This window comes from Halichoerus grypus, chromosome 5 (assembly GCF_964656455.1).
Source record: "Halichoerus grypus chromosome 5, mHalGry1.hap1.1, whole genome shotgun sequence".
Classification (NCBI taxonomy): domain Eukaryota; kingdom Metazoa; phylum Chordata; class Mammalia; order Carnivora; family Phocidae; genus Halichoerus; species Halichoerus grypus.
The window spans coordinates 134,032,736-134,059,241 of record NC_135716.1 but is presented as its reverse complement, the minus strand read 5'-3'; the positions used below and the strand labels follow the sequence as shown (position 1 = coordinate 134,059,241).

Here is a 26,506-nt window from a genome sequence, read left to right as displayed (position 1 = left end):
GAAACCCAAATGCCCAAAATCATTTAGAGCCAAGACCAGTAATAACCCTGTGCATAACACTGGGCAAGTTAATAAAATAACTGTTTTTTATGTGATGCCTATGAACTGGTTGGAGGAAATTCCTGAGACATTCCTAAATTGTTTTGAATAACATCAAAATCCCCTGAGCAAGTATGGTACTTCTTCAGAAGACTGTGTTGTAGGTTAACATTCACAATAGGATCCTGTACTGTGCATTCCCCACTAAATTATTTCATGGAGAATTGACATCGTTTCCCACTTCCCCTTCAAATCAGTTCACCAAATATTTGGTAAGCACCTTCCATGTATCAGGCAATGAGGGCTAATAATCACAAACTTTATCCAACTTTACCCAACCTTTATCCAACCGTCTAGCTAACAGTCTGCCTACCAATCTATCAGAAAACGATGTCTAATCAACATCACTGGCAGCACACAGAAGCTGAACTTTCCCTTGTTGGGCCAAACCCCTGCCTCTGTTCACTCCAGTTTCCTGATTGAAGTTATGGTCTTCTGCAGCCAGCTTCCCCAGCCTCCTGGCTTCCCCACCACTCCCCAGGTTTCAGATGCGGACACCTCCATTTCTCCCAGAACCCACAAGCAGCGCTATCTCTCACATAGCTTCAGCCATGTGTTTCACTCACTAGATCTTCTTGAAACTTGTGGCTCCCTCAGCTTTCATGGAAATGAAAAGACAAACGCTATGGTTTCATTCTTGCTGCACCAGCATCTTTTCCTTTTCTCATGTGCTGCCCTTGGTGCCTTTAGTTTTGTGTTTTGGTAAGCCACGAATCACTGTGGGCTGACCTGGAGAAGTTGTCTTGAACAAGAAGTGTTTAGTTCTGTACTGACTAAGAATTTTTGCTCTGGAGGAAGTCAGAACGAAGTTTGCATCCTGGCCCTGCGCTCATTACTCACGTGACCCTGGGCAAGTTACTTAAAACTTTAAGTCTCAGTCAAGGCTTAATCAAGCGTAAAATGAGGTTAACACTACTACTCACCTCATAGGGTCCATGTAAGGATTAAGGAAGTGATACATGTAAAGTGCTTAGTATTTTGTAAGTACCTTTATGTATATAAGGCCCAATGGAGATGTTTCGTAAATGCTAGCTATTACAAATCAGAACAACAGAGTATTCATGGTGAATACTTGTCAACATCCTTTAAGGTCATGGACCCTCTGAGGACTCACGATGGTGATGGTGATAGTGTTGGTCGTGGCAGCTGTGAAAATCTGAGTGTGACTATGTGTCAGATATTAACTCATTTATCCTCATAGCAAGCCTAGGAGATGTGTACTATTATTATCCTCATTTTACAGGTGAGAAATTTGAGGCATGGAAGGATTAATTAAACTCACCCAAGATGTCACAACTAATAAGCGAAGTTCTGGGATTTAAACCCAGAAGGTCTGATTTCTAATTCAGAACTCCTACCCACTACATTATCCTACTTCTGATAAAAGCCATTGGCTCTCTTTCCAGGGGAAAAAATAAAAAGTTCATTAGCTCCTCTAAAATATGTGACATACAACTTCTGAGTATTCACAAACCCTTTGAAGGCTATCCCTTTGATGGTCCCTAAAGGGCTCTTGATCCCAGCTCCGAAGCCCACATCCCAGGCTTTCTTCCCCCTCATCCATAGACACAACCTTCTATGGGACCTCCTATGCCATTCCTTGTGACAAAAGAGCAAGGCTGAGCCGACAGGTCAGTCGGCCTTAATTGCTGCCTTGTCATGTGTGATTTCTACTTTATTAAAAGTCATTTTATGCTAAGACCTCATACACCTTTGTTTTAAATGTTAAGGAATGTTACCTCATTTTATGTGACTCATATTTCAGTTCCCCTAATCAAGCAAGCATTTTTTATGTTGAAGTTTCATTATAATTATGGTTTATGTTTTATATATATATATATATATATATATATATATGCTGTCCTGATCAGAAAGATGGAATGAGCAGCCACAGTACTAAGCAGACAGAGAGGTGGTGGTCACCCCATTTTACAGAAGTGATCAACTCAGAATGATCAAGAGGCTGCTAAAGGTTTGAGGACCAGGACTTGAACTCCAGCATCTGCCTCCTTTCTGCCAAGTTAAAAACACAGTAGGTTTTTTCATCTATAGAGTAAGAGTCTAGAGATTCTGTTTTCTTTAAATCCCTCTCAGTGTGAATACTCTGCTGTGTATTCTGACTCAAGAGCCTCTGTGGGAAGGTCTGTTTTAGGGGCAGGTTGGGGATATAGTAAGGGGACCAAGAAAGAGAACATTTTCTTGAAGCACATTGGTTAAGTAGGAAGAGCACAGGCTTTTGAGTCTGTATCTTATGATCTGTGTCCATGGGCAAGTTCCTTAACATGAGACCTCAGATCCCAAATCTATAAAATGGGAACGGGAATATCCATTCTGCCAGGACTGATATAAATAGGACATGAGATTATGTTGCAAAATGCCCAGTTAGGTGTCTATCTCCCTGGCCTCCCTTTTCATCTCTGCTTCTCTTTAAGTTAAGAGACTTGTGGGAGTGAGAAAGAAAATAAAAGTAGCGAGGGAGGACTTGAGCAAAGTCAAGGAGAAGAGGGCTGATAGAAAGGATGTGGGAGGGGCGCCTGGGAAGCTCAGTCGGTTAAAGTCCAACTCTTGATCTCAGCCCAGGTCTTGATCGCACAGTTGTGAGTTCGAGCCCGCACTGAAAAAAAGAAAGAAAGAAAGAAATGATGTGGGAATAGGTGGCATGTATGCTGGCCTCCTCCCCATCCCCTATGACATGACCTTCTGAAGGAGCTATTAGTTTAAGCTTGTTCCTGGTGATTTGCAATCCATAATGGAGTTATTTAATCAAAAAATATGGGGAGAGGGAGATAGCTTTGAACTGGAGACAGTCTAGTGCTGTTTGCCTATTCCAGGTGGCCCACCCACCCTACCACCCCCAAATTAGCCTGCCAGTGAGTAAAATCCATGAATTTGCTGCTGCTTGGTAACACCACCCCCTTTCCTGTCCTCACTTTGGCAGAAGGTTCAGCACCCCATTGAGTTCAGTAAAAACAAAGAGTCATCTGTAGGGGAGGAGAGCTCCAGTCTCCTACACACTGGCATTTGCTCCGGGTAAGATTGCTGCTTGGTGCAAAGGGAGGCTAATGATGGGGTGCATTCTGATGCTAAATGCTCAGTGCAGACCTCAAGCACAGCTAGTTGGAGGCACGAGGCTCAGCTTGGGTTCTACTCTTCAAGGAGAGCTTCATAGGGCAAATATGATCTGGGTTGGGTCTAGACCTGGGATATCAAACACAGATGCATATGAGCTGCTACTCCCCCCTTCCAAACACTAAGCCAACACAATGACCAGATCCCATATCCCTGATGTAGTCTGAGATGCCCCCTCCAGACAGAGCTGCAGGCAGCCTGACCAAAATCATCCAGTTGGCACATGAGATGGAACTCTTTTTTTTGTTCCAGGTCTTACAGAGAAAGATAGATGGAGAAATGGGTAGAACCTTCCTTTTTCAAAATATATTGTTCTCTTTCCTGCATTCTGATAAGCCATGGACTGTCTGCAGAAGAATCAGTTTCATATCTGAGATGTGTTTGTTCTTTCCTTCATTACCAATTATTTTTTTCCTAGGTAATTCTCTATTGCTTCCATTTCCTGATCTTTAAAATAAAAATAACATTTTTCCATACCTTTCAGGCCCATCCTGTGCTGGTCAGAAGAAATCTCTGTGCTGTATGTTTTGGTCTTCTTGAAAATGAGCAGAATATGAATTCAATCTGGATCGCCTTTGTCATTATTTCTCCAATTAATGTTGGTTGTGCCCTCTGAGCACATGGTCTTTTGCACCCCTTTGTGAGGTGTAAGAATTAGAATTTCCTTACATAACTCCAGATTCTTCCATCTTGTTCTACTATCTCAGATAACGTGATCCGATGGGGGTGGGGGAGGGTCAGAAACATGAATACCAGGATTAGAGACCTAAAGCCCTCAATTTCTGTTACCAGCTTAAAATCTAATTGAGACAATTTACCCACAGTTTTGACACAAAAAATGTGAAGGTGTCCTCGACCAGAGGCAGGCAATTCTTGAATTACATGCTTTTTTTTTAATTACATGCTTTTAATTATGATGCTAATCATAGTCAAAAAGGCTAATTTTTATATCGATAAGTTCTTCTGCCTTGGTTGTGTTAGTCCTACTGGTGTAGAGTTTAGAATTTAAAACTATTTTTATTAGCCAAAGGCCATAATCAGGGTAGAACGGGCTCTATAATGAAGCAATCAATTTGGAAAATAAGTTTGTAGCAGAAGCATAATTTGTGAACAATTCAGTAAATGTTGGATTTATGACAAGTGATCCTGCCCCCCAGATGCTGCAGGTTCTTACCCTGTAAATGGGGCCTTCCCTTAAGAACCTAAACATTGAATGACCCGGAGCAGGTGCTTAGAAAATACTTGATTGGTTGGATGCATGGATGCTCTTCACTGTGGGAAATTATATGGAACTTGGTGTTTTACTGTGACAAAATGCAACTTACACCCCTCACATGATTTTAGAAAGAGAGTAGATTTATGGTTCGCCATTTCTTTGATCTTTCCCCTTTTGATTCACTGGTTTTTCTGCATTATTAGATGGATGAATAATATGAACAATAACTTTCTTACAGTTCGCAAGTTCTTTTTTTAAAGTTTATTAATGTGCTCTTCTTTTCTGGGAGTGCTAACATTTTGTCATAATTCTCTTCCCCTGATCCCACAGATCCAGTGAGATGTCTGTTCTCCTATCTAAGGCCTCAGGTTTCAGTCACTTAGTGGTACACACTGTATTATCTTTTTTATAATATCTTTATTTTTGTACTAAGAAGTTTCTATAAGTGTATGAATAATAGTATAAAAATAAGTATAACAGTAGAAGAAAAAAGTATCTATCCCTTTGTCCTTTGAAGGAGAATTTCTTTTTGTGGGGGGGCCAGAAATAATCTACAGCAACGGATGTACTTTTTAATTGTTTTGGGGAAAAAAAAAAAACTCTTAGAGTGTGAATCACTCACATTCATTATGTCAGAAAATGTCTCTTTGATGAACCATGAGAGACTATGGACTCTGAAAAACAAACTGAGGGTTCTAGAGGGGAGGGGGGTGGGGGGATGGGTTAGCCTGGTGATGGGTATTAAAGAGGGCACGTACTGCATGGAGCACTGGGTGTTATGCGCAAACAATGAATCATGGAACAGTACATCAAAAACTAATGATGTAATGTATGGTGATTAACATAATAAAAAAAAAGAAAACGTCTCTTTGGAGACTGGGGGAAATTTTAGAATGAACAGAATGAAGTGAGATTTCTTTCTGTCTAAAACACAGCCACTAACTGCCCATGGACCTGAGGAGCCATCATTTGAATCGGCTACCAGCTCAGCGGGGGTATAGGGCCGGTGAGCCTGTCTGAACCACTTGTCCTAAAGTGGCCAACAGACAGGGAAGGCAGGATGGACTGGCCTCACTCTGCTTTGCCCAGTACAAACTCCCTTTCCACTTCCTAACCTATTTGAAGCCCATCTCTGTCTTCTGTTTTAACTTGATATTTGGGGAATGAAAGTCAGCTTCCAAAGAGTAATGAAAAATGGTGGCATATGTCACAAGCAGGCATTCGCTGAGATTGCTTCCTCTGTGTCGTCTATGCCTCTTCTCAGCAACCAACCCTAACTAACCCCCCACCCTGGAGAACCCCTGAGAAGTGAGAGCCATGAGCTGCATTGGAACAGAGCAAAGCCAGTCTTTGCAGTGGCCTTCAAGACCTTCACGGTAGGGATACCCCCAACCTGCAGGCTAACACCCGCCACTATCCCTTCTCATTCTGCTCTTCCCTGGCTCCCTGGCTGTGTCCCCTTTCCCCAAAGAGCTGCAGTGTGACATCCATCTCCACCTCAGGTGCTTGTTCAAGTCACGTTCTCAGTGGCTTACCCTGACCACCTTATTGAAAATCACAGAGCTCTCTATCCTGGCATTCTCAAAACTCTTTATTCACTCTGCTTTTAAAAATTGCATTGATCATCTTCTAAAATACCAAATACTTTGCTTTATTTATTATGTTTATTATTTATTATCTATCTGCCTCATCTTGTTCCCAAAATAAGCTCATTCGGAGCTTTTTTTGTCTATTGTTCCTGTTGTTTTGTTCACCAATATGTCTAGAGTAGTGTCTGGTTTTTATTAGGTACCCAGTAAATATCTGTTAATGGTTTAATAAATGAATAAATTATCCTTTTGCTTCTTTTGTCAGGCACAACTGATAAGAAGTGGTTATATTTATAATAAAATCTCATTCATTAAATATAAAGATCCAAAATATAGCCATCTTATTTTTGAGGTTAAACAGTTGCAGACTCTTAAGAAGCTTATAGATTAGACTTGGTTTTTTGTGTCTTGGTTCCATTCTTAGGAAGCTTGCTGCCAAAAATTCCCATGGCAGCTTGTTCCTTGTTAAGAGTGCAGGGATATATTTAGAGCACAAAACCTCTGTGTAAGGATCACTAAACTCTGGTGTATACCTTCTTCATTCACCTCTGTTAGCTCTGGCTCTGGGTCTTGAACTAAATTCTACTGTAAATGTTGCTGCTTTCAAACCCCTTATACAGAAATGTAGGCTTCAACAAGACCTAACTTGAATGACTCCTGACACTAGAAAGATATTTAGGATAAGGATGAGCTGCCTTTCAACAAGGCTTGCAAATTAAAGAATTATAGTTTCTCAGGCTATAGCACAGGAAAATCCCTGCACTAGAGATGATTCAGTGATTATATTTTAGGTATATGTTTTGTCTAGTCCAAAAATGCACTCATTCTATGTACAAGTGTACCTGGGCGTATACATCTCTTTTCCAATTTTCTTAGTATCTTTTCCATAATTAAAAATCAACTCTGATGCTGTGAGTTCATTTTAAATCAAGAAATACCTTTATTTTCCCCAAAGGAGAATTGTCTTATGGGTTTTTTTTTTTTAATTTGTTTAATAGTCTGAAGAAATCCTTAAGCCAAGGAGCCATAGCCTAGGTGTCGGGAGCTGCCAACAATTAAAGCAAAACAGTATATTGAATAAAAATGGCTTAATCACCATGAAGCCTGGGGCACCTGGGTGGCTTAGTTGGTTGGGCAGCTGGACATCTGTCTTTGGCTCAGGTCATGATCCCAGGGTCCAGGAATCTGGCCATGTCAGGCTCCCTGCTCCGCGGGGAGCCTGCTTCTCCCTCTCCCTCTGTCTCTTCCCTCTGCCTGTGCTCTCTCTCTCTCTCTCTGTCTCTCAAATAAATAAATAAAATCTTAAAAAAAAAGTTATAATCACCATGAAGCCTGGAATGGGAAGGTGTGGGGAGGAGAAAGAGCCCTTATCATTTGTATGTTCATGTTTGTTCTTCTAATTCAGTATAATGCATTTAATTCTAGGAGAAGACTGAGAAATTTACCTTCTAATCAGAGTTTAATTCCTAGGTCTGAAACCATGCCTAGAAACACAAGCTCACATTCTGAAAAGCTCATCCCTTGAGACCTGCTATGATAGATAGACAAGATCTATTTGACTCTTTCCTTTGGAAAGATCCGAGATTATTTTCCAGGTTCTGTGATCTGTGAGCTTTTAGCTGTGTTGTTTCTAGAACCCAGTGCTGATAAGGCCCTGAAAGTGGGATAACAGTATAGGGGACTTGGTCTGTTTCATGGGCCCACCCCAGCCAGGCTCTGGGGAGGTAGATAAGCTGGGATCCATTCCCAGCTCTGTTCCTTTGTAACTGTGTAGCCTCGGAATTCATCTGAGCCTCCTTTTCCTCACTGGTAAATTAGAAATAACAAGGACACCTGTATAAGATAAATCAGTAATAGTTCTCAGTAAACATTAGCTATCAATATCATCCACATCTTTTAATCCTCACAACATTCCTACAACAATTCTACAATTCCACAAAGAATCTACATCCCTCCCTTAGACATTATCAAATCAAGGCACAGGACAACTTGCTCAAAGGCAGAAAATAAGGGGTTAAGCTAATTTAAATATAGAAAGGCTCTTCCTGCTCCTTCCCGGACAACTCCTTTGAAGCTATTTGATTTTAACCCAAGAATTTCTTTCTGTCTGTAGGTTGAGAACACGGACTTTAATAATTTTCATTTCTCTGTGTGACTTACCAAGGGTCTGGGGCTGAAAGTCAGCCCCTATCTTGACCCTGAAGCATTAGTTTTTTGCTATAAAAGAACATTCTACCCTGGAGATCTGAACACGTAGCTCAATACTAATGTTTGTACAAAGCTGAGCTAGTTCCTGGGAACCTCTGTAACATATATTTGCCCCTGGGGTCACTAATGGCAGAGAGATCAACAGTTAAGTGGGAGCTAAGTGAAACATTTATAGGAGATGGAGAAGGAACATTACAACTGGGGCCACATCCCTTGGGGCATATACAATTCAGCTTTATTTCAGAGTGCAATTCATCTTTCTGTATTTTAAAAGACATTATGCTTCAAACATTTTATAGTGTTTTAATGGCTCCCCGAAGGGGAACTCCTAAGCCTGCTTTGAATGCCTCCTGTGTGCTTAGCACTATGTTTGGGACCAGAGAGGGTCCATTCTTGACCATGACTGTGAGCTAATAATCGAGTGGAGACACCTTAATAACACAGGACAAAATAAGAACTGCAAAGAATATGCTAGCAATGTGGACCTTTGTTCTCCCCGAGGCTGATAATCGTCAGGCAAACAGAAAGACCTTCAATCTGAGGTGGTTATTTTGAACAAAAAGACCGTGCTGTGATCAAACAAGAAAAGGGAACAACTTATTCTGATGGGGAGGCTTGGGGAAGGCCCCATGGAAGAAACAGTGCTGGCCTCAAAGAATAAGTAACACTGTAATGGAGGGCTCCAGAGACAGCCTGAGCAGAAGGCAGGGAAGCGGGTGAGGGCACTGAACATCCAGATGACCAGGAGCCTCTGCACTTAAGCGTGGGCTCCCTACAGGCAGCGGTGGAAGAGGAAGGGTGAGGGTAAGTTGGAGCCCTTCTGGAAGGCATAACTGACATGGAGTGTGTGTTCTATTTTCCGAATAATTGGGAGGCTCCCGAGGAGCGGGGTAATCTATTCATTTCACTATTTTGAAAAATAATTCTGGAGCTAACGCAAAGGATGAATTTAGGGGGTGAAACTGGAAATAGGACCATCAGCTAAGAAGTGCGTGCAGAAGGCACAGTGGTCAGCCAGGGATGAGGCGATCACCACGACGTTGCCCAAGAAATAAAAGAGCTTTCTGAGGGGGCCAACGGCTACTCACGGGGACAGTAATTTCCTATTGTCCATGGGGAGTGGGGAGAATCGAAAGATGGGATGAAAGGATTGGTGAGTGTAGCCAGGGTATCTTGTGAGGCGATGACAGGTACCGGGTTCCCTGACAAAGCTGGAGTTAGTGGAAACTCTCATGTTTTATGACCCTGCTCAGCTGCATTGCAATAATGGCATTTTCCAAATCTCTTTGATATTCCAAAGCATAATTTTCTATTTTCAAAGCACAAATCTACTTGATAAAAGCAAACCATTCCAGAGAGCTTAGAATGTGCCCAAAGGAGGCCACACCAATGCCCTCTATAGCTTGAACTTGTATGGGAGGCAAGACTTGATCTCTACCCACTTGGGTGTTCAGCTGGGACTCTAACAAAAAGACACGTTAAGGAGAAAAACAAACAGAAGTAGAGTAACATGTACATTTCATGTACATGTGGGAGACACCCAGGAAAAGTGAAACTCAAAGAGGTGGTTTTAGAATCCTGAATTAAATATCGCTGAGTAGGGAAAGGGGAGGGGACATAGGCCTCTGAAGGGAGAGCATCTGATCTTTAGGAAGAATAGATGGGAAGAATATTGTGTGATCAGGTTTGTCAAGGTGCGGTATCGACTTCCGGTCTCGTCTCCAGCGCTGAGTCAGTGCTCCCTGATCAATAACACTCCTGGGAAAGGGATTTATGACAGTTCTTTTGGAGCATTTATCTCTAGACAGATTAGGGTTGTTCAGAGACAGTGTCTCCTTGCATTTACCATTTTCAAATGCTTGCAGTTCAAAAATCATCAATATAGCGAAGTAACAGATTTTGGGGTGAGTGTTCTGCCACCCTTCAAGCTAAAGTTAACCTGGGAATGATTATGTCAGACGCCCAGAAAGAGCCATTAGAAGAGCAATGCCTTGAGCTGCTTTAAGGAAGGTTATTCTGAGCCTTATCTGTTTCTCTGAAAATACATTTCACCTCTCTCATTTTCTCTTTCTTTTTCTTCCTCATGCCTACGCTTTTTAGAGGAAAAGTCCGGTAAGAAATAAGTCCTTTCCACATTTTGGCCAAACATGACTTCTGTTCATTTTCATCATCTGCATAATGACTGACTGTGTTTAACACCTAAACAAGATTTTGAATTTTAAAAACAAACCTTTGTGAACCAGGACAAGGTCTAATTATGCCCCATGGGGAAAAAAAGGAAGTTGGTTGCTAAGTGATTTTACAAGTCTGTTATGAAGGGCCACGGTGTAATTTTGTGAAGATTCACCTCTGCCTCCATCACAGGCATATGATTAAATATTTAAGGTATTGAGTTTTATTTACTGAATTTTCCACTTGGATTAGTCAAGCTACCTATACATACCGTGAGCTAGGCAAACATTCTTTTAAGTTAATTTCTTGTTTAATGCACAACATGATAGCATCCATGAATGAAAGCCTGTGAAGCTGGCCTAGAAGAGGGAAGTTGTCTTTCTTCTTTTGTTTTTCAGCTAATCAGAAAAATATCCCCTTCTGGAGTTGTCAAAGAGACAGAAAAATAAGATCTTTATAAAGTGCAAAGCAACTCTTTCACACTCCTTTTTAGTACCAGTGGGTGATTTTTAACGGCAGCATAAATCTGCTGCGATGTACCTACATTTTTTTTTTATTTTAGGACAACAATGAAATAGATCTACTAAAAAAAAAAAAAAAAAGGAAAAAAATTCAGTGTTCTCTTCCCAGTTACCTGGTATATTGGGAAAGTGTTCCCAGGATGCCGATGCTCGGCTGACACAGGTAACCTCTCCACCGAAAATCATGAAAATACTGTGTTTCCATGTTAACGAGCACCAAGGAATGGTTGGTGGTTGGTTGTACTTAACTCACCTAAGTGGATGCTGCAGTAAACTTGTCATCCCATCCACTGGCCTCTGCCTGGTGGTCTCTGTACCACTGCAGGATACCCGACCTGTGGCAAGTCCGTGTGATGGGAGGGAGGAGAAGTGGAAGACACAGAAGAACAAAAATGGGATCAAAATACTAAAATACATCAAAATACGAACCCAAAGTCTTTTGGTTTCTAAAAATAAAATAAACACATTATTATTATTATCACTATGGCTACTACTAAACTGAATGGCCCGCTTCTGAGTAACTGAGAGTCATCTACATATCACGTGCTATGTGGCATACAATTTTGGTGGTCTGCTCTAGTAGCCTTTCTTTATATTTTGCCGATTGCACTTATTCCTGACTCTGAATCTTTCTCTAACTTATCCAAATTTGGCCACTTCAGAAATTGACTCAATTGGGTGGCCTGAAGTCTACCTCCAGTGCCTCAAAAAGGCACTGTTCCTCATGGGTTTTCCCCTGTCGTCCTTACCGCAATTTTAACTGCAAGTAATCCTTGTCATTTTGATCTGTGTGTTTTTAAGGACGAGTCCTCCTCCCACTCCCTGGCCTCATTTTCCTTTGGAAGTGTCCATCTTGTTGATTGCTCAATCTGGTTGAGTCTTAATGATTATCTTGGTTAGTAGTGGGCTCTTTGTTTCTCTTCCCAAATGGAGTTTCAGAAGATCATCTCAACCAAGTCCCATTGGACATGATAGGTATTCACTGTAATCTGACTTGTAATGGATACAGGAACAAATTTAAATATAGACAAACTCCTATAAGGGATGGGGGTAGAGGATAAGACCTTGCCAGGTAGCTGGCCTTCCCCATCAGCATTTAAAAGCAAGTAAGGAAATGGGCTGGAATAAAAATAATACGCATAATGATCACATATTCTAATTCTTTCCTAGAAAATTCTCTAACATGAATCACTGAATTTGCTATGACTAGCCTATATAAAAATATTTTGTTTGGTGCTTGGTAGCTTTTCATGCATTTTCCTCTGATTTCCCATAGCACTGAATTTAGCATGTTGTAAAACTTCAAAACCTGAGGCTGACTTAGTGATTTTGATGAGCAAGACAGATTGTGTTTGGTTACTTCTTTTTACAAATATCTTAAAACACTTACCCGCATTGGCTAAGACTAAGGTATCCTAGTAGGCTGACTTAAAATTAATCCTTTTGTGCAAAAAATAACAAAGCAAAGCTGGTGTGGAATAAGGACACTGTGGAAACTATGAGGACATAGGCTGAAATATTATCTGAGGGAGGCATATTCATATTGCAAATTATATACATTCTAGAAATACAACATGTTTTAACAGAAGATCTTCATTCTAGTGACCAAATTATAGATTATTAGTGCACACCCACCTTGAAAATAACCTCAAGATACAAAGTAAGAGTTATCTCTTATTTGAACACCAAAATAGAAGTAGAGGGAATAATAAATATTTCCCAAACCTTTTCCAGAATGTACCAGAAGATCAAGAGAAATCTAGGAATTGAGCAATTAATATTTAAATAGGAGCACAGGAGATTTGTTCAGAAAAGGAATAGACCAATTGCAAAGTCCCTGTTCGAGTAATCAGGTGAAGTAATAAGAACAGTAGATAAAATTTACTGAGAGCTTATTATATGTGATAGAGATGTCTGCAATCAGAGACAAATTGGCCACCTGCAGATTCTGAACAACTGAATAAGTGTTTTGTTTGCTTGTGCAGTTAAAAACAACTTTAACCCCATTTAAAAACCAGAATGTTTGAAATTTAAAAAAAAAAAATCAGGATGTGCTGCTTCTCTCGACAACTCGATCTGGCAGCCCTAGGCCCAAATTTTTTGCAAGGCAGACATGGGTGCACTTGAGTAGGGTTGAGTTCCCCAGAGCTTTGTGAAAGACACATGCCTTTACCAATAGCACCCCTCTCCTTGCCCTGTACTCATCTGAGTTTGTCACTCAACGCCTAGTGTTCAGCTTACAGAATATATCAAGACCGGGGGCCACCTGGGTAGCTCAGTCAGTGAAGCGTCTGATTCTTGATTTGGGCTCAGGTCCTGATCTCAGGGTTGTGAGATTGAGCCGCACCTTGGGCTCCATGCTGGGCATGGAGCCTGCTTGAGATTCTCTCTCTCTCCCTCTGCCCCTCCCCGCCCCCTCACCTCATGCACTCTCACGCTTTCGCTCTCTCTCTCTCAAAAAAAAAAAAAAAAAGAATCTAAATTAGAATGTACCAAGACCGGATACAAATGACTTTCCTTCCACCTTTGAAGCAAATTCTATATATTGGTAGAACAAAGATAAAACGCTAAAGGCTTCAAAGATCTTGGAAAATGAGAAGAGAAAGAGTAAAATGAAAAATAGGTAAAGACCCTCCTTTCCTGGCTCTTACAGATTTTGCTGTCAAAACTGTTGTTCAGCAGAGCCTATAACTGCTTTATGCACCTTAATGGTGATAAATAACAAACACGGAGCCCTTCAATTTGACGTGTAGAATTCTTTTTCTTTTGAAGGTTTCAAATAGCTCTTAATTATGGACTTTGAGGATTTCTGGGTCTGAGCTCTCCACAGCTTCTAGCTGGGACTTCTGGGTTCATGCTTGTGACTGCATGAATTTGAACAGCTTTTCCCAATGAAGAAGGCATTTTACAAGTGGAGTTTCCAAAACGCTATCTTTTTTTTAGTTCAGGTTAGTTAACATATAGTGTAGTATTGGTTTCAGGAGTAGAATTTAGGGATTCAACACTTACAGCTAACACCCAGTTTCATCCCAATAAATGCCCTCCTTAATGCCCATCACCCATTCAGACCATCCCCCCACCCACCTCCTTCCAGCAAGCCAAATGCTGTCTTATGATGTTGTTTTTCGCTAGGAAAAAAATACAAACAGGAACTGTTCATTAAAAATATAGGTTTTTAAGTCATTGGAGATTAAAATATGGCTTAATTTGGGTAGACTGACATAACTTAAATTATTTTGAAAAGTGTTCTCTCTAATCTTAAATTAATAAAGTTTTTTTGAATTTAAGGTTCTGCCTCTGTATGGGTATGATCGGCATTTCATTTTGCATTACTTTTCATAATTTCATCTTAGGGAAATTTGTGTCACTTTCATTCCTCTCTTTGCTGTAGTTTATGCTACTTTTAAAAGTGATTTGTTTGCCATGAGATTGAAGTTAAAATCATAAATTCCCACATTTTCTTCTTAGAGAAGAATTTTAGTCTGGTCATTAAAAGAATTATAAAGTCTAAATGTTCATATAAGATACTGAATTCCTCTCAAAACATAGTATGAATTAGTAAAAGAATTTAAGCCCAGAAATACATATTCATAAATGGTTTTTTTCTCTGATTTAAATAAATTACATCCACCCATATCAACAAAGGTATAAGAAAGGTGGGAACAATATAGAGTAGAACCTGGAAAATCAGGCAAATGAGAAAGTCTAAAATATGAGAAATAAAATTGACTAGAGTAAATAGTTCCAAAATAATGAGTTCTGTTATACAACATTCAAAACAGGAAGTAACCATTCATGGTTCTCTGCTTTAGGAGTCCTCCAACAATATAATGTAAGAATGAGACCAGAGATCCAAACTCTGTCTCTGGTTCTGTGCATTCACTAGCTGTGGGTCTCAGAGACTCACTTCCCCCTCTTTATCAATAGGCCATTGGTCCAGATATGCTTGGAGGCCTCCCAGGTATAAAACACTAGAGGCTTGTTTCCTGTCTATGTTCTAGAGTAGAACAGTCCTTCTCATTTGAGCAACCTTTTAGAGACTTACATGCTTGTGCTCCTGGCCTGGATTTGGGGATTGGGGCAATACTGGGTCCCAGGTTTCCTTTAGTAACTTCATGGGGTAGCCCATATTTTGAAAACAAAACTCTAAGCAACATCTCTTTCCCCACTCACGTGATAGTCACTCTTGTTACTTGCTACAGAAAAATCCTGAAGAGGGAGAGTAATCAGAGATTGTTGGGGTAAATTGACAGCAGCCATAATCCAGGTGGGAGAAGTGAAAGAGAGAAGTCATATGTCTGCTAGTTGTGTTATTCCAGACATCATCTGGTCCACCATTGTTCTACTGATGGTGGACAGTTTGCATTATTGCCATCTGTCCTTGTCAGGGGCTCCTCGTCTTCCTCATCATGTCCCTACCCTTTGGTAGAGGCTGCCCAAATCACCAGGCCAAAAAAAAGTCCTCATCAGCATTCATTCCGTAGTACATCAAAGAGAAGAGCCAGGCAAAGAGGTCTTTCTACTCCTGCTCTCTGATTTGGGGAGGCTCCAATTTAGTCCAAATTATGTGGGAAATGAATTATGTTTATGGCATTTGCTAACACCCTGTTGTGTGTGGAAATACTTTTCTCTGTCATACCTAATCTCTAAAACCTCCTCCCCAAATAATCTGGAGAGAAATTCCTTATGACAAAACATTAAAAGCTGTCAGTGAAGTTTTCTTGGACGTTTCTTTCTTGTTCTTGTATGCACATTGCTGAAATAGTACACCCCATTAGCAAAGCTATATTATACCACAGATCGCTTCTTTTTAAGGTTCTCCAAACTTCCTTATGGTTTAAATAAGCCACAGGCATGATGACTGCCTGTTTTCCTTTGGCCTGGTTACTTAAAGAGTGTATGTTTGGTCGGCTGTTTATGAAGTCCTCTATTACCCAAGCCTGTTGACTGATCCATCATTCTCTGACTAGGTATCTGTTCTCTCTTCCTTTTTGCTGATCACAGAGGCGCAGTCCGGTAAGAACCCTCAACATTTTTACCTTAAACATGTATAGAGAAAATTGTTGCCAAGGAAAGGTGGCCAGGTTTGGATTCACCATTAAATTTATGATAACTCTATGAATGAAGCAGATGAATTAGGTTTACTGGTTGGAAGCCTCTGGTCCTATGAGCATCAAGAGCATGTTTTAGAATTATCAGGACACTTCTCCATAACAAACTAAATTAATACATAGATATCCCAACCCTAGTGCTAGACTTGAAAAATGTGTGTGTGTGGGTGTGTATGGTGTATATACAAGGCCTGGAGGTTGGCCAGAAAGCACATAGAATGACAATAAAAACTAGAAAACTATAAGGAAAGTAAGGAAACAATTTTTAAGCCACATTGTTTTTAAGCCCAAATTTAAAATAAGTTTCTGGACCATAATTTACATTGGTCAGTATACTGATATACTGATATTACATAATAATATATAATCATAATTTCCATCTTGGGAGGAAGAGACATGTTTTCGGGTCAATACTCCTAGGCTGTCACATAAATCTATTATTTCACCACCGAAGTCGAATCAGTATTAGTTTGCATTGCTCAAAGTGAAATCCCAGTCATTTTACTCAGGCTGAAGAGTCTGATGAATTTAAAGCAACAAAAAGAAGGGTCTTTACTATGTTTGAAATGACCTCCCCTCTGCCTTGAGAGAGGAAATGGAACTGAAAACAGTGCCCTCAGAAATGCTCTCCATGGGCATATGCCGATTTGATTGATCATTATGTGAGGCCACTAGTCTGCCCCAGCTGACAAGCTGGTGGTTCTCTGTTTACACCATATAGCCAATGATCAAAGATAACACCTCCAGGGACTGCTATTCACATGTGGATGATTTCTCCCCAGCAGTTAGGCCACATGTCAGAGTATGACAAGTTACTCTTTTTTTTTTTTTAAAGGAAAAAGAGGAAATTAATTCAAAATGAAGGTGATTGATTCACAACATACATGTAAGGACAATCATTGAAAAGAGGAAAAATGTGGTCCTTTGGAAAGGAGACCATTTTTTAATTCAATGGGCTTTTTCCTGACTGGTTTGTGTGGTCGACATAATCTTGACCTTGTTCTAGATTTGCCATGCTGCAACTCCAGGTCATCAGAGAGCCATGTGCTGGATCCAGCTGACAATGGCGATTTTCTTGTCTGTTGCTGACTTCCTGCTGATCATGCGTATTATTTGTTCCTTTCTAAAGTGATATTATTTTATTCTTCCTAATCTCTCAACAACAGAGTTTTCTTGCCATATCTTGCTTGCACTTAACCGGTGATTGTTCATTTATGAGGAGCATTTTTTTTTAATTTAATTTAATTTTATTTTTAATTTTATTATGTTATGTTAGTCACCATTCAATACATCATTAGTTTTTGATGTGGTGATCCACGATCCATTGTTTTCGTATAACACCCAGTGCTCCATGCAATACGTGCCCTCCTTAATACCCATCACTGGGCTAACCCACCCCCCCACCCCCTCCCCTCTAAGACCCTGTTTGTGGGGCGCCTGGGTGGCTCAGTCGTTAAGCGTCTGCCTTCGGCTCAGGTCATGATCCCAGCATCCTGGGATCGGGCCCCGCGTCGGGCTCCCTGCTCAGCGGGAAGCCTGCTTCTCCCTCTCCCACTCCCCCTGCTTGTGTTCCCTCTCTCGCTGTTTCTCTCTCTGTCAAATAAATAAATAAAATCTTAAAAAAAATAAAAAATAAAAATAAATAAATAAAACCCTGTTTGTTTCTCAGGGCATTTAATAAGAATGTTACCCGGCCTTCTTGCTTAGCGCCTCTCCACAATAAACACCTATTGAATGCATGGATACACCTGGAACCAATAAGTACAAAATAAGCCTTGTACCTTCTTTGGCTTCATAAGTATTACATTTTTAATAAAGGGGGTAAGATAGAGAGCCAAAAGATCTTCGATACTCTGGGGTCCCCTATCTCTTGGGTTTCAGGTCTCATAATTCTAGATAGATCCCATTCCCTCATGGCCAACCTTGTGATTGACTATTTGGAAGTAGAGGCCCCAGTATCTTTATTACACACCCATAAAAATCTGACCATCTGGGGCTCTGAAACCTAGAAAAACATTTTAATTCCATTTAGATGATTTGTTCTCCTATTTTTGTCTACAGAGCCTTATTTTCCAAAAGCCAGCGTGTATCCAAACTCCCATGCTAATGACTGTAGCTGATTTAAATCACCATATTTAATTTAAATGCTTATTAAGTTAAACAAACATGTTAACTTAAACATATGAATTTAAAATGTGTATTCATTAAAGAAAATAAATATCTATTTTAAAAATCTTTAATAATAATGGAATAATTCTCTATAATGGCATAGACACACCGATTGTGTTATTAGGCAAGACAAGCCAGAAAGTATAGTTCGAAAGATTGAGCCATTCACTAGAAAACATCTAGTGAATTCTTGCTCAGATTGAAACTGCCCTTCTATTGTAAATGAGTTCAAAATGAGACAGGAAGTTCTGATAAGTCCTAGGAAAGAAGGTAAGAAGTTTCTTCCAGGTCTGTTACAGAGGCACTACGTCTTGTCCTGTGTTGTTAATGTTATCATGTGAGAGAAGAGAACGTACCTGCGACCCCCTACTAAGCACATGGTCACACCCACTGAAATACTTCCCTATACTTGCCCTTTCCCACCCCCAGCACTGGCCCCGCCATTCTCTTAAGGCAGGCCCTCTCCAGCCATGTCCCACCCCATGATGCCACCCTTCCAGTGCTCTCCTTTTCTGGTAGCACCCCATGCTAAGAACCTTTCAGAGCAGTTTTGAATCAGATTTTTTATCTAATCAATCTTTCTGTGATGGAAATAAATTTCTGCTAAGGTATTATAAAAGAGAGGCATGAACTTCTCAAATAATTCCTGCCAGGGCTCTTTGTATTCCTACAGTAGCACAATGCCTTGAGCTAAAGGAATGACTTCCAGGTGGCAGAGAGGTGGGTCCTGTGGCAGGCAGGGGGAGTAAATTGGGGTGGGGAGGGCACCTGGGGAGAACGGAATTCCCTGGCCCCCTGATTACAACAGCCCATCCAGGGGCAATGCCTCCAAGTTTTCCTTCCCTTTAACATTTGCTGCTTAGATCTTTACAAATTACATTAGTAAAATAATGACTGTTTTTACTGACAATTCATGGACCGCCCCTACCCTGATAAAAGCAGACAATACTCCTAATACATTCTATAATTTTCAAACATCAAACATATGTTAAGCTTGGATTTAGTTCTCTGATAGACTTCAAGGTTTTTTGTTTTTTGTTTTTAAATAGACTATTCAATGTTTGCTTAATTTACCAAATCTACCCAGGTAAGGGGTTTTTCTGGTTCAGAGACTTATGATTTACCCTCCATTTCTCTCTATAATCCCTGAGTAAAACGAAAAACTGATTTATATGTGTTTGTCTACAATTTCCAACTTGAATACAATTCTGAGAAAAATTTCATTTTTCCCCATCTGCATTTCTGAGTTCAGTTGAATTGCAATGACAGAAATATACATATTGTACATAACATATATGTGGTCTTAAGCCTTATAGTGTCTATTTCTAATTCTAGGGTGCAATTAAAAGGAACTTATCCAGTAAGTATATCCTAGCTACCAGAAATAGAATAAATTTTAAAAGAAGAAATAGTTCCTTGGATCTTGGAGTATACATATATATATATATGTATATATATATATATATATATATATATATACATATATATATATGTATGTATTTGCATTATACACTCTTGGGCTTGATTTTTAAGGCTCATGAATGCTTTACTTTTACAGCAAAGAAATTTTGTAATGATAAAGGGGCCTCATGGGTTCTGAATGATTAATATTTAAATTCTGAAAATGAGTATGTTTTTGGAAAAACATTGCTATCTTCTTCCTTTATTTATCAACCCTTGATGTATCATTTGCCTTTAGAAATGAACTTAATCAAATGTGGGTTTGTTGAGGGGGGAGGGGAGAGGAGAAGGGCAGAAGGAACTGAAGATAGATGCAACTAACCCATTCATAATGTTATCTGATATAAAAATTGTAGTCAACCAAAGTGATATGATACAGGTTATAATTTACGTAGGGCATGATTTTCCTCTGTGGCATATAGCACATTCTAGCAAATTCTAAATTCATATAACATTTTCTTGGCATTTCAAGAAAAGAACAGGCAAAGAATGCTGGATTCCTGTACTATGTGCATATGGCCTGGCTTAGTATTCTCTTATGGTAATTGGAAAGCGGAACTGCTCAAGGCGGCAGACGTTTGAAGAATGGTAGGCTACTCCGCTAAACTCTGCAATATACAACTCTTCCGTGTAACAGCTTATCATGGTAATTCCTTGGTTGATTAGGCTTTACAAACGCCAGATCAAATGCTACTACATATGTCTGATACGTGGCTGTTAAATTGCAGGGTAGAGGGTTTGTTTTGCAAAAATTTCATATTGAGTTGCTTATTGATGGGACTTAAATCTCTAAGTGTTTCCAAACATAGCTCATAAGACATATCAGGAAGGAATAGTAAAAGTATGCCTAAAAGCTTTCTTTGTCCTGTACATCAGGTGAAGAAATGGCAAGACCCAGGCGTTCCACACCAACTCCAGAACTTATAAGGTGAGCATGGAAGGCGTTAGTTGTGTTTTATGTAAGGCTTCATGCAATGTTAACAATTCAGCAAATCTCCTTTAGGCTGAACTTTCAACTTCTATTAATAAAGGCTCTGTTCATATGTAAGTCCATAGCATGATTCAAGTATGTTGTCATTTCTCACAAGTGCAGCCTGAGGAAGATCCTTAGGGGGAAGAACTGTATAGTCATCTAAAGTGACTGTCTATCAGAATGTGCAGACCCCTCACTAATGGGAGGGTTAAAGTCTGTATGAAGACGACTTTTGGTGTTTGCAATGCTGATCTGATACATGATTATATTGCCCTATAAAGAATAACCTGTTCAGTTGGATCCAATTTCGTGATACATTGCACCTGTCATACACCAAAAGAATCTTCTATTTGTTTTTTTTTGTCTTTGACAAAACATTGTATTTTTGCACTGTGTATTCTTTGGGTTAAGTACTGTACAAATGGGCATTGTTTTCCAAAAAGACTACTATTTCTATTTAAAAGGTGGATCTTTTTCATTTTCCCTCCTTCTCCAGCCCCACTCCCCCTTCACCTCTTACTCCCACTACACAGACACAGACACACACACACACACACACACACACACACACACACAGAACTCATCAGGATCAATGAGGGGGATCAGGTCTGGGAAGAAATGAAGATTATGCAGCCTTTTGTTAATAATCAGTTTAAGTAATAATTAAGAGAAAGGGTAAGATTTTAACTTATTCCCTCCTTTCCCCTTGATTTCTCAATGTTCTTTTTCTGAGATAAGCTGTGTTTAAGGTGTTAGGAGGTTATAGCTAGTCTATTGTGTTTGTTGGTTGGGGAGACAGGATGGAAATTAGAAACTAGTAGACCTAGTTTCTGATTCAAACACAAACTTCCTGGGTGGCTTGTCATTTAACCTCCCTATACCTGACTTTTACTAATCACCAACCGCATTAACTACAATACAGGGATGTGATGAAGACAAATATAAATGGTTTTTGAGATCCGAAGAGACTAAGGTGCTTTGCAATAAACTGTTATCTCTAGTATTATCTCTTCTAGGTATAGAGAATCATGATGATTTGAAAGAGTTTTTCTTTTTCAACTCATTTCTATTGGGCCATCTCCTTGGTTTCCCACTGAGAACTGGGGATCTTATCTCCTACTAATTCTCTTGGTCCATAATACATTTGATATTTTTACGTATACTTTCTAGCCCCATGGGAGCGTCCATTCATGCCTGTGTACACACACATCTATCTGCCTTACCATGAAAAATATTCGAAAGCTTGTGTATCTTTTTAGCATTAATATTCCCTTTCTCTCTGTTTTGTTTTAATCTGTGTGATTTAGCAAAAAGCCTACAGATGACACGATGGCCCTTGCTCCCCTCTTTGGTCCACCATTAGAATCAGCTTTTGAGGAACAGAAGACAGAAGGTAGGAAAAGTGTGTATCTCTATAGAGTGTTTTCTTTTCATTGAAGTATAACTCACCTAGAGCAAAGGTATGTGTTTTGAGCCATGTCCCATCAGATCCTCAAGGGAAAGAAAAGTTCTGATCTAGGTGTGCTGTTGGAACAAGAGTTGCATTTGAAAACCTCCAGTATTGTAGGATTTGAAACTTTACTTCCGGAAATATCAAGTAGCTAACAAGTTCACTCCTCAAAAGTGATCAGTAAGAATTATTGCAAATGGATACAAATCACTGGGAATAAGTCAGGGAATAAGTGCTCTGTGAGCCAAACGGTCATCATGGTGGAGCCAGACCTTCACACTCCCTGGCAGAGTCACTGTCACGGTGATTCAACCTCTCCGACCACATTTACTCTCGTCTTCACCTGGTGGGTGGAAGTGTCAATTGGATTGCTCACAACAGGCTTGTTTGCAGGCTCGAGACCCAGGAATGACCTTGAATCACTGAGCAACTTACAAATAAAATGTTGCAGAAAAAATATCAATTCAGCCATTATTATTGGGTTTGCCTACTAAATATTTCCTCCTAGAATGAAACATTTAACTTTTTAAAATTAACCATCTTTTTTGGATGGCTATAAATAATATATACCTTCCTGACAAAAATGAAGCTCCTTATAAAAGGGATCCAATCTATTCCTGAAATGTATTTATGTCCAGTGCATGTATCTCTGGTAGCTGTGTTTGGTAATACGGAATGTTTTTTCTGAAAAGTCATTTGATCTAAAAACACTGTGGTGTGTGTATAATAAAATGTTATTTTTTATACTGTTGGTCAAAGAAATCAAGTTTAACTGTTAAGGACAACAGGACTTGAAAGCATAATGAGTAGACTGAGCTACAGTAGCAAAGAGACTCCAAAGTACAGGGACTTAAACAATATAGAATTTTATCTCTGTTTTATGTCAACAATCTCAAAGTAAACAATATAGGACTGGTAAGGTGGGTCTGCTATTCTTAACATGTGGCCTTTGTCTCTGGGTCCAAAGGAGCTGGTCCAGCTCTCATCATCTCCCAGTTAGAATAAAGTGAGGGGAAAGGGAGGACTAGTATACTCACTGCCAATTCCTGTGAGGGCAAAATCTGAAAGAGACATATGTCACTTTAGCCAGAGCCAATAAGAGAGAATTTAGTGCCATATGGCCAGCTAGAACTTTTTAACTGAGGAGAAATGGAGAATGGATACTGGAAGAGAGCTAGCAGTCAACCACATCAAAATATTTTTCAATCATTAAGTTAGGAAAACACATAAGGAACATCCCTAAACTGCTCCTTCAGGGATTTGAATGTCTACAACTTAGAATCCCTAAGTAAAGTTGGCCTTGCAATGAGTCTGTCAGTTGTCTTACTAACTCAACTATGATCAAGTTTGTTTTTTAATGACTATATTGTGTAATGACTAAAGGTGGGATTTGATTTGTTGCCTCTGAATCTACCTATTAAAGGAATTCCGTGACTGTATGGAAACTTGATTTACAAAATAGGAAACAGTTTTTAAAAAATCAAGGTGGTGTCCCACATCAAATCCATACAAAAAAATGCTGCTTCACATCTTTGGATAATATTTGCTTTCATGTTAAAACAGAACTAAGACCATCTTTGGGTTTGTGATGGAAAGGAGATACACACCTGAACTTGTCTATGAGCCTGGCTTGCTTTGTCTTGAGGTGGTTTCATCCCCCAAAGTTCCAACATTTGCACCAAGCACACTAGCTCTTCCAATATCCGCACTTACCTTTCAGATCGACTCACTCTCACTTCTTTTTATTGATTCTCCCATCACTAATTTAAAAGGCCTGGGGAGAAAATATGTATTTTGGAGTTAGGTGTGCATGCCCAGGATCAGATCCTGGCTCCTCTACCTCACCAGGTAGCTCTTGGGCATGTTATTTAAACACTTTAATCTTTGCTTCCCCTGCTGAAAATGGTACTAATATCAACCACCGGGCGGTGTTGTATGGATTAGAATACCTAATAATAGCTACTGGCCTTGGGATAAGTGTGTTTTATGGAGTTTATATGCCTTGTATTTATTTGTATTATCTCCTGTGATCCTTTTAGTAACTCTCAGATTGCTCTTATTATCTCTACACCGAAGGAAGGGAAGCTCAGAGGTGAAACCACTGGCCCAAGGTCCTACAGTCTTAACTGTAGAGACAGGATTCAAATTCACATCCCACTAACTTCCCAGCCTGTATTTTACAACATAATGAATTACAAGCAGTACTTACATAGATCCTGGCACATGATATGTGCAGAGAAGATCTGGTTGTTTACATTGTTACCATAGCAATAAAAAAAATCTAAACAAGGGGACAGAAGAAATAGAAACAAATTAGGTTCAGTGTCATTAGGCCCAATACCTAATTTCTCTGATTTACTTTAAGTGTGGAAACTCTTATTTATTTTCTGGTTCTCTTAAGATATTTACCAAACATTTTTAGAATAATGTCATTTCTCTTTATGATGCTGTAAAAGGCTTATTTAAAGACCCTATATGATCCTTTAAAGTTATGAACCACTCTACAGAACCCAGGAATTTTCATTTCTGTAACTGATTCACATGAAACTTTAAATAAACCAACTCGAAATGACTGTCCATGGGATTAACGCCTGGATCTTCAAATGGGCATCAGAAATAGAACCAGTATATGTACTGACATTCAGAATGTCCTTAACTGACCAACCAGGAAGAAAATACAGATGCTCTATTTCCAAAGTTTTTATTTAGCTATGTGTGCACACGCTGACACCCCTACCATCACCACACACACACACACACACACACACACACACCCCCCACCGCCATTTGCATTCTTTGCTTGAAAAGCATGAGGAGTAACACACTTCTGAATTACTTTGCTAGGACTGAGGCAAGAGGGAGATAATTTTGCGAAGCTCAACTTTAAATTGAAATTTTAAGCTCTAAGATCCAGGAACGTTTCTTTTTTGAACTCACCCTGGGAAATTTTCTTTTATGTTTTCAGTTCTTTTAGATCAGCCTGAGATATGGGGTTCAGGCCAACCAATTAATCCAAGCATCGAGTCGCCAAAGTTAACAAGGCCTTTTCCCACTGGAAGTAAGTTATGTGTCTGCTGTGTCTGGAAAAATAAGTGACTCATTTTACTGTCTGTCTGCATAGTGAAATTAGGCAACTTGTAGAAAGTACGTAAGCAACATTTGGACTATATAATATTAAGAAAAGATGTGATTCTAATAGGCTTTAGACTTAAAGGGGCCTAGGGCAGTTTGTCAAGGCAAGAATAATATAATAAAGTAAAATTATTAACTTTGAATCATAGCCTCTTCTGACATCCTATAGACTCATTCATTCATTCGTTCAATATGCGGATATAAGAGGGAGAAGCAAGGAAGGTAAAGAAACCAACCATGCTCCAGGTACTGGGCTATCACACAACACAAAAGTGAACAAATCAGATAGTCTCTGTGAGTCCTACGGGACAAGGAGGATGCATGGGACAGAAAGGACACATTGAGACGAAAGAGGGATAATTGGAGAGTAAGAGAAATGATGCTATTTGGTGGGAAGCTGAAACAGGAGGTAAGGGCAAACTTGTCTCAAATCAGGGGCCGCGAGCGCTGCTATTCCAGCACACCCCCCACTTCCTCCTGAAGATGCTCTTCACCTGTAGTGGGTTGGACTATTTGGCCTGCATGGATTGCTCCTTTGGTCAAGCCACCTGCTTGATGTATTTCTTGAGTTCTCACTTCATTGGACTTCCCATAGCGTATGTGCTTGTGGAAAGCACTTGTTAAAATGCCTGTGGGAAGAAGACTGGGTCTCAGAGAAAGAAGTTTGGGGGAGTGGTGGAATGCAGAGAGTATTTTCGTTTTGTGAAGCTCACATACACACCAATTAATACTCTTCCAGTTCAGCGATCCCAGGGTTCTACTTTATGGGGCCCAAAAATAATCATTGGAATTAACCAAGGGGATTCCTGATCAAAGGCCCATGAGGTTGTTTGCTGGAGATATCGCTATAAAACCATGTGATCCGGGTGAAAATATCTTTTCAAAGATATTTCTCTCATAAAACAGGACAGGAAAAACAGCATCACCAATAACTATTTTAAGCATCTAAACTTTTCAAGATGTGCTTTGAAAGAATATGAACCCCAGTGGGGTGACTTTGAATGATTCTCTCTACTACTGAGAAACAAAGCCAGAGAAAAACTCTAACTTCCTTGAAAAGCTTTCTTGAGAAATCTGAGCCACCCAGATTATTCCTAGAAAACCTTTCCTAGATTCCAAGAAAGGACATAAATGAAATGTTTATGTAGAGGATGCATTGATTTTAAGACCAATTATTGGCATTTTCGAGTTTTCTGATTTTATGTGGTGTGGTTACACTTAGCACAGCAAAGGCTGTTGTAGAATCTATGTGTTTTGGATAATTTTGCTCATTTCG

General features: G+C 39.7%; 1 protein-coding gene across 19 annotated transcripts in view; it reads left to right on the top strand.

Annotated features, from left to right (window-relative positions):
• SGIP1 (SH3GL interacting endocytic adaptor 1) overlaps positions 1-26,506 on the top strand; it is a 199,838-nt gene that overhangs the window by 108,000 nt on the left and 65,332 nt on the right. For all 19 annotated transcript variants that reach the window (XM_078072985.1, XM_078072973.1, XM_078072976.1 and 16 more), the window contains 4 exons: positions 19,550-19,574; positions 20,552-20,603; positions 21,956-22,041; positions 25,064-25,156. In XM_078072985.1, the coding sequence (XP_077929111.1) occupies positions 19,550-19,574; positions 20,552-20,603; positions 21,956-22,041; positions 25,064-25,156 (256 nt within the window). The remainder of the gene's footprint in view (positions 1-19,549; positions 19,575-20,551; positions 20,604-21,955; positions 22,042-25,063; positions 25,157-26,506) is intronic.